This window comes from Sinocyclocheilus anshuiensis, unplaced genomic scaffold, assembly GCF_001515605.1.
Source record: "Sinocyclocheilus anshuiensis isolate Anshui unplaced genomic scaffold, SAMN03320099.WGS_v1.1 scaffold300, whole genome shotgun sequence".
Lineage (NCBI taxonomy): Eukaryota > Metazoa > Chordata > Actinopteri > Cypriniformes > Cyprinidae > Sinocyclocheilus > Sinocyclocheilus anshuiensis.
Genome location: NW_015557379.1, coordinates 97,921 through 106,673, shown reverse-complemented (window position 1 = coordinate 106,673; position 8,753 = coordinate 97,921). Strand labels below are relative to the sequence as shown.

The 8,753-nt window shown below is 35.7% G+C and overlaps 1 protein-coding gene across 2 annotated transcripts in view; it reads right to left on the bottom strand.

The window, feature by feature from the left end:
• The window catches only part of fbxo11a (F-box protein 11a), a 69,865-nt gene that overhangs the window by 15,763 nt on the left and 45,349 nt on the right, over positions 1 to 8,753 (bottom strand). For both annotated transcript variants that reach the window (XM_016474648.1, XM_016474647.1), the window contains exons 2-11: positions 5,716 to 5,843; positions 5,274 to 5,355; positions 5,033 to 5,177; positions 3,861 to 3,990; positions 3,425 to 3,508; positions 2,393 to 2,525; positions 1,708 to 1,814; positions 1,442 to 1,553; positions 391 to 497; positions 157 to 294 (exon numbers count right to left, since the gene is read on the bottom strand). In XM_016474648.1, coding sequence (XP_016330134.1) covers positions 157 to 294; positions 391 to 497; positions 1,442 to 1,553; positions 1,708 to 1,814; positions 2,393 to 2,525; positions 3,425 to 3,508; positions 3,861 to 3,990; positions 5,033 to 5,177; positions 5,274 to 5,355; positions 5,716 to 5,843 — 1,166 coding nt within the window. The remainder of the gene's footprint in view (positions 1 to 156; positions 295 to 390; positions 498 to 1,441; positions 1,554 to 1,707; positions 1,815 to 2,392; positions 2,526 to 3,424; positions 3,509 to 3,860; positions 3,991 to 5,032; positions 5,178 to 5,273; positions 5,356 to 5,715; positions 5,844 to 8,753) is intronic.

Genomic DNA, 8,753 nt, shown 5'->3' with positions numbered 1-8,753 from the left:
TATATATATATATTTAATTCATTATAATTAGCCTCATTTCTCTTTCTTTTTAAAGTCAGTCTGTGGACGTTTAAGGGAAAAAAATGCAACTGTTAACGTAGACACAAACACATATCTGACAGTGTCATTGTGGTGTGCAGACGGAGAGGTTTGTACCATGCCGTGGTCAAACGTGAACACCCCGACGTCTCTGCCGTGATGGATGTGGTTCCGTCTGATGATGGGGTTGCCGTGGTTTTTCACCCAAATCCCTGCTAGAGCATTATTGGAGATCTCGTTGTCTTCGTAAATGCCCTGCAGAGCAAACGGAGAGAGCGACCGCTAAACACTGCAATTCATCTACCACAGAAACCAATCTGAGGGTATATTCCAGACAGAGCTTCATATTACCTGCGCATGGTCTGTGATATAGAGCCCCACGTTCTCACAGTCACTGATGTTACAGTGTTTGATGGTGGGTGATGCTCCCTGGCCGCTCACACACACTGCAGAGCCCACTGCAGGAAGACAACACACAGCTCAACCGAAGGGCTTCACACATTAAACCGCTATTCAAAATCTCAAAATTTACACAATTTCTGGTCATATGCACAAAGGACAAGTTACGCATGTTTACTCAAGAAAAAACAATTGAAAAGCAGGACAATGGAACGCAAAAGCATGTTCTGTGCGAACCGGCCTTAGGGTTAAAGTAAGGTCCTATGAAATTAGTTTCATTTTAACCCAAATTCTGTTTTTTTTGCATTGTAATTTTATGGATTCTGTTTATTCCATTTAAATGTTTCTGGTTTCCATTTTAATGGTTAATTCAATTTTGGTTATTACAAAGCATGTCTAATTAACAGAAACCAGAAAAGTTATACAATCATACAACAATTTATTAAAAACCTAACAAATTTTGTGTTTCCTGTTTTAATTAATTAATCTAATTAGTTGTATTCATAAAACTTTAATTCAATCATTTATTACATTTTTTACAATAATATAATATAATTTTTTTTTCTGTATTTATGATTTAATAGAAACTTATTATCTGTGGTAATCAAATGAATGCATAAAAAATTAACAATTGAATTTAATATTTTGAAAAGTAATCAAATTAAAATATAACAATTCTTTTTAATAAAAAAAAAATGCTGCACAACAGAGGTTTAATTTTATTATTATATTCTACTGTACGATTATATATACACTAGTTTATAAAGTGCACAGCCCTACTTTTGATTTATTCAACCAAATATTTTCCAAATTTTGTAACATTCTGCATTACGCAGTAAATTCCCTAACAAATACAGTAAAATCCCTAAACACAAGTATGAGCAACAGTAATGATGATGATTGACTTCTGAACTCACCATTGAGCAGTTCAACAAACATGCAATATATGAATGAAGGAAAACCAACACATTTGGAGGAAAAAGAAAGAAGCAGCTGTGGTCACCTGTGCAGGTACTGCGGATGATGCAGTGGTCAATGATGGGGCTGCAGTTGACGGTGATCTCCAGACAGTGATGAGCGTTGTGATGTTGAGCTGATTTGTCATCAGGATTGAACTGCAATAAAAACCCATTATATACATCATATGCACATCTACCTAAAAACTGTTGCAATAATTCCTGTGTTTTCCTGTGCATGAAAGAATGCATACAGGAATTTCATTTTAGGTGACCTTTTCCTTTAAACTTTTTGGCATATGAAGAAACTCACCTTTATTGTCATATATCCTACATACGCGTCCTCTGACCCCTCCATGAACACAAACGTTGAATCTCTAGTGTTCTCGATGATGACTTTATCCGCTACTTTCCCCGGAGCTGCAAAAGCAGATGTACGATTAATATTTAGGTTATACAGGAGAAAGTCTCTACATTCAATAGAAAACGTTCAATAGTTTCGGGTCTGAAAGATTTGCATTAAATTGCTCAAAAATGACAATAAAAACATTTTTAATGTTACAAAAGATTTTCAAATAAATGCTGTCCCTTTGAATTTTCTATTCATTAAAAAGAATCCTGAAAAAACTTTCCACAAAAAATATGAAGCAGCACAACAGTTTTGAACCCTGATAATGATTAGTAATGTTTCTTGAGCAGCAAATCGACATATTAGAATGATTTCTGAAGGGCACGCATGTGACACTGAAGACTGGAGTAATGATGCTGAAAATTCAGCTTTGATCACAGTAATAAATTACATTTCACAATATATTAAAATAGAAAACGGTTATTTTAAATTGTAATAATATTTCACAATTTTTACAGTTTTTTAAGCAAATAAATGGGTGAGCAGAAGAGACTTCAAAAATATTTAAAAAATCATACCAACCCCAAACCTTTGAATGGTACTGTACGTAAATATTGACATGGCTAAAGACTCATATGCGTACTCATACCAGCGCCAATCATTGTGATGGGCGACTCGATGTAGATCCATTCGTCTGTGTAGATCCCAGAATGGACAAATATCAAACCGTCAAAGTGCGCTTCCTGAACTCCTCCCAGAGCGTCTTCAATGGTGTCATAATACTGAGGAAAACGTGAAAGCAGGATTACAAAACAGATGTTTCTGCATCTCTAAATAAGGATCAAGCCAAATTTGAAGCCGTTATTAGCATATCAGCATTACATATTAAACTTGACCTGCAGAGTTTGTGCTACAGAAAGGAATGGGAGGTGGGCTGTTACTTTAAAAAAAATGTGCATGATTTTTGCCTGGTGGGCGACAAAAAAAAGACTTACATTAAAAGAGAGACTTCAATTATATCTAGACTCTAAATTATCATACAGTCTAGGAAAAGTCTTTAACAGGCAACCAACCAAGAAAAAAAAAAAAGTATACAATTCTAGTTTTCATTATTGTTATACATAAATGGAATAATTTATCAAATATGACCCTGGACCACAAAACCAGTCATAAGGGTAAATTTCTCGAAATTGAGATTTATGCATCATCTGAAAGCTGAATAAATAAGCTTTCCATTGATGTATGGTTTGTTAGGACAATATTTGGCCGAGATACAACTATTTGAAAATCTGGAATCTGAGGGTGCAAAAAAATCTAAATATTGAGAAAATCATCTTTAAAGTTGTCCAAATGAAGTTCTTAGCAATGCATATTATTAATCAAAAATGAAATTTTAATATATTTACAGTAGGAAATTTACAAAATATCTTCATGGAACATGATCTTTACTTAATATCCTAATGATTTTTGGCATAAAAGAAAAATCTATAATTTTGACCCATACAATGTATTTTTGGCTATTGCTACAAATATACCCCAGCGACTTAAGACTGGTTTTGTGCTCCAGGATCAAATGTCGTTGTCATTGCTGTTGCCACCATTTTATACAAGATACAAGCCATTTCTGTTTATAATTAATGAGCGAGCCATATAATGCATCTATAGATGATCTAGGACTCACCAGCATGTTTTCTCGTCCCTTATATCTGGCCGGGTTGCTGTAGAAATGTTCTGCGAAGCCGGGCTTCACGTGAGCGCCTTTATACTGCAAACACAAAGGTCAGGGATCCATCAGTCCGTGTTTCTTCAGAAATATGCTCTCATAAAACTCACTGATGAAACTGATGATTACTGACACATCGAGAGCTCCCTAATTATCACATTACCACACCATCTGTCCTCTTTCAGATTCAGGGGGAAAAGACTAAATCTCTCATTCTTAGATATGCATTGTTTTACTATTAAACTGACAATAACACTTGCAGTCAAATGAGAAAAACAGAAACAGTCCATTTAATTCCAAAAGGTCACAGAGTGCGTGTTAAATGGTTACTAAATACTAAATGATGACTGTTTTCAGCCCAAAACCTATTAGAAATTAATGAGAGGAACAGTACCAGTTGCTGAAAGCTCTCTTTCCAGGGATTGGGCTGTTCATACTCTTCTGGGTTGATCTGGTAGAACTTCCCAGACTCGGGGTGCATCATGGGACGCGTGTACTCAAAAACCTCCATGTAGAGTCTCTTCCTGCAGACCGGATGAGAAGAATAAAGATCAGCGACCCTTACAAAACACCACTCTGACAGTATTAGATATCATTACCTTGCTACTGAATGATTACCATATTCATGCAACATGGTAGACGATATATTTAAAAACAGTGCCAATGTAAAATGAAACAACTTTGCGATATTTATTTGGCTATTAGACACATTTAGCGCTGCTAAATTTGATTAATTTCCATGAATCCGTTCAAACTGTCCGATTCAATGCACTGATTCAAAACTGTGATTCACTGATTTGATTGAGTCATCACTCAAATCAGTTTGAAGATGTTTATTATGTTTGATTATTTATTTGGCTATTACACTACTTTTGCAAGCCATCCTTTTCAATCCCATATAAAAATGTTGCGACAGATGTATTTATGAAGTCTCTGATTTGAAGTAGCAAAAAAGCTTCAGAGTTGCTAAATGATTCACTTCCATGAATCAGTTCAAACTGTCCGATTAAATGAACTGGCTAAAAACTGTGATTCAATGATTTATTTGAGTCATTGAGTGAAGAAATATTGCTTGAAGTAGATAACTAGATAAATACTACTTTTATTTCCAATATATTCCTTATATTATATTGTATCCTGTATTTATTTTACAAAGCCTCTGAAAGGCTTTTGAGCTGCTAAATTTGGTTCATTTACATGAAGTCAATTCAATGAATTAAAACTGTGATTTATCTATATAAATCTGTTCAAAAAAGTCTCTAAGAGGAATTATAATTTCATTTATTAAATGATTGAAGTAGATGCTGTTTATGTTGTACTAGTGCATATCAATGAAATTATATAAAATCTACTGAAATACTGAGTTGCTTTGGATAAAAGTGTCTGCTAAATGCATTAATGTAAATGTAAAATGATTCAATATTCTTCCTTGTACTCAACTTCAAGCATGGAAATCATGCCTTGATCATATTTTTACTGTAACTTCTATGTGTTTTATTTCTTGCATTAAACATTTTGAATATTTTTGGCTGATAACATGCATTTGAGTCCAGTAACCTAACCTACCAGAGGATGGGGTCATTGGCCAGTTCACTAAAGCGTTTGCACACACAGGCCGCTCGACACAGGTCCTGCTCCAACAGATAGGAGAAGATCTTCAGAACCACCTCGTCTGGAAGCTTCACCTGCAGATACTGCTCCGCTGGGGTGACTGGGGCGCAAGAGAACCAGTGTTAATGAAAAATCATCTGAAGCTGATATCACCACATGTCAGCTGTGAGCAGAATTGAGTCCGATGTGCCATTACCAGGAAGATCTTGTGATTTTGCAGACACTCTGGCACGTTTTGCCCGATGCCCAAAGTTTTCTGTTGTTGATGTGGAAGCACCCTTTGAACAAGAGATATTTAACCTCACATACAGAACATTCATGCTGCTTTAACTCTTTTGATTTCATGCATGGTTTTTGCAATGTGGAAAACATGGACAGAATTGCAGAATAAAAAATTAGAATTTACAAAATAACAGATAATTCTAAGTGAATACATCAAAGTAGGGTTATGTAATCCATAAAAATTAAAACAGAAAAAAAACCGGAATTTTGGAAAAAATAAACCTGAAATGGGGTAAAAATAAATATTTATTTTGCATTAAAGCTACGGTTTCTCTTTCAGTCTGAATTAATATTGCAGACATCTACATCTAAAACTTCCTAACGTGTTCATCTGGTGTTTAGGCGCATTTACGCACCTCCATGTTGGTCTTTGTTGGACAAGCTGTTCTCTTTGGTAACAGAGATTTTCTTCGAAGTTGGTACGGACTATTTTGAGCACCTTGACCAGATTCTTCTGCAACCATCTCGGCAGGAACTTCCTCATCTGAAAAAGAAGAGTTAAAGTTGACCTATTATGCCCCTTTTTACAAGATGTAAAATAAGTCTCTGATGTCCCCAGAGTGTGTGTGTGAAGTTTTAGCTCAAAATACCCAACAGATCATTTTTTATAGCTTGTTGAAATTGACGCCAAAACGTGCTGTTTTTTGTGTTTGTCCCTTTAAATGAAAACGAACTGGTGCTACCGCCTCCCCTTTCAGAAAAGGGTGGAGTTTCTAGAGCTTGTGCACCGGCATCATGCAAGCAATAACAAAACACTCTCTCACACACTGAAAATGTCCGAAACTGCTAATAGCGGTGTTCAGCCATATATGTTCAAACCGGTGTCGTGCCGAATTCTGCACCCTGCCAGATTATTTATGAATTACACAGACGGGGAGCACGGCCCTACAAAAATAAAAATATAGCTGGTCTCATGGTGCCACCGCGTGCTAACACGAACTTTATAAGTCCCGAATATGATTATGACGGGGCCTGTGGCTAATGTGACGTCACATTAGCACCAATGCTAAAAATAGGCCATTGGGAGACACTGCTTATTATTTATGGGGATTAAAAGAAAAAGGAGTGGGTGGATTTTTATCATTATAGAGTGGTTGTGTACACACACTGCCAACACACATTTATGTCCAAATTTTGCATAATAGGTCCCCTTTAAATATAGAGCTCATTAAGAAAAATAATACAAAATAATTTAGCACACCTTTACATTTAACATCAACACCAAAGGTCACATCGGATAAGTGAGAATTCATCCACATAAAAGCACTTTATTCTGTTTTGGGGAAGAACAGCTCAGTTCTTTGATGGACAGAACAATATTTGCAGACATTTCTGGACAGAAGCCTGAACTTATGTTCTATAAAGTATGCAAAATTATGATAAGAGCATCCCAGATAACAAAGCTTCCAAGACTCAATGTTAATATGTATGACATACTATTTGCAAAGTATATATCCGTGCATGCTTTTTACACAATGTATGTCAGTCTGCATTAAAGGTGGGAATCTTTAGGCAACTCATGATCGATTTCCAAAATGAATCACCATCTGATTCTAAAAGAATTAACTGATCTTTTTTTTTTTTTTTTGTATTAATGAGTTTACCGACTTTGAATATCACATTTATTTGTGCATTTTTATTAAATTACATAATTATAAATACTTTTTAAAGATAACTACAAATTAATAATAAATCAAAACAATTAATGAGTTTGCCAATTGAGAATATAAAACTTATTTGAGAGGTTTTTATTAAATTAATTATAAAATAAGTACTTTTAAAAATTAATTACAAATTAATAATAAATCAAAACAATTGAGTTTACCAATTTAGAATATAAAATATATTGGTGCATTTTTATTCAATTACTTCTACGCACTTTTTTTTTTTAAATAATTACAAATTAAAAATAAATCAAAACCATGGCAAGTTAAGAATTACTAACTAAATATAGCTTCAAAACATACAAGTAAATATAAAGTAAAAAGGGGAACAAAGAAACACAATAAACAAAAAGTGCTTTAAGTATATGAACATTTTCCAGACAAACACAATTACTATTATAACTGACTGTTTACATTAATATTGCATCATAAAATTAAGTTTTCATAATCACTGAAGAGAGAATCATGATGCATCAGAGAATCAGTTTTTGTCCCACCCCAAGTCTCCATTTTCTCTACCAATAAATAGCCTTGTCAACATACTTTTTGCACTTTAAACGTCCACAATCCCAAAGGCTGTTCCACACATCAAGAACAACCTCAACCAATTGTGTTCAGACACCGCTATAAGACTTTGTCATTAGAAATAATGAAAAACAGCATGTTTCCTGCTAAACCAATTCCCAGGGTCTTGCCTCAATGCTCCAGAATGTACTTCCTCTGTACTTCAACTCATCTAAATCACCATATGGTGGATGCATAATCAATATTTGCATAATTGTTTTAACTCTCATGTTTTCCCTGTAATCAGACATCTACAGTGTCAGTGAAAGTCAGCTCAAACAAGCGACTTCAATAATTCAGGCCAAATGAACGATTAAGAACACTGCAGTCCTCGTCCTGACGCACTTTCCCGGGATGAACGCTCGGATCAGCAAAAGGTGGAACAACTTGGTCTTCTGAGTTTAACGGCATATTGAAATCTCATCAAGGCACTGTACAACACACTTGTAAGGCAGCAGTGAATCAGTTGGGAAGGAAAACAGCAAAGAGGCTGTGACCTCCTCCAAAAACACACGGCTGATCTTCTCGGCAGCTGCAGCAAACGGAGCAGGTGACGACGAGAAGAAGGGTCAAAGGAGGCAGAGGTTGAATGGGGCGACCGTGACACCCGTCCGGGGTGAATTATAGTGCTGTGTTCAAAATATCGATATGACGATGTATCATCACAGAGATTTGACGATACGAGTATCGATACAGCTGGCCCTGTATCGATATTGTGGCACGTGTGCAGCAGTGGACCGCGCTTAATTTGTTTAAAATTTTACAATGTTTAAAATTGAGTAGAAAAGTGCAAGGTTTCTAAAAAAGAATGAATAGAGCATATATAGGCTACAACAAGGTTTAATCTGGCCGCAGAGGAACACAACTGGGTTGCCTGATATAAAGAGACGTAAACCCCAAAACAGAGCTTTACACTTGCGCAATACGGAAATATCTGCTAAGTGTGCTACTTATCTTTGTCAACCTGGCAACCATGTGCACACGCGCTCTCTCTCCACTGTGGATAAATGCGCTTGCTTTCTGAAAACACTGGTTAGCTTGCAGTTTAGCGATCTCCACTTCAATATTCTATTCTCAGAAAAGTGTGATTCATCAACTGTTCATTTACGACACAGAGAGAGAGAGAGGCTGTGTATGTATGAATTACCACCGTTTTGCCGCGTTTC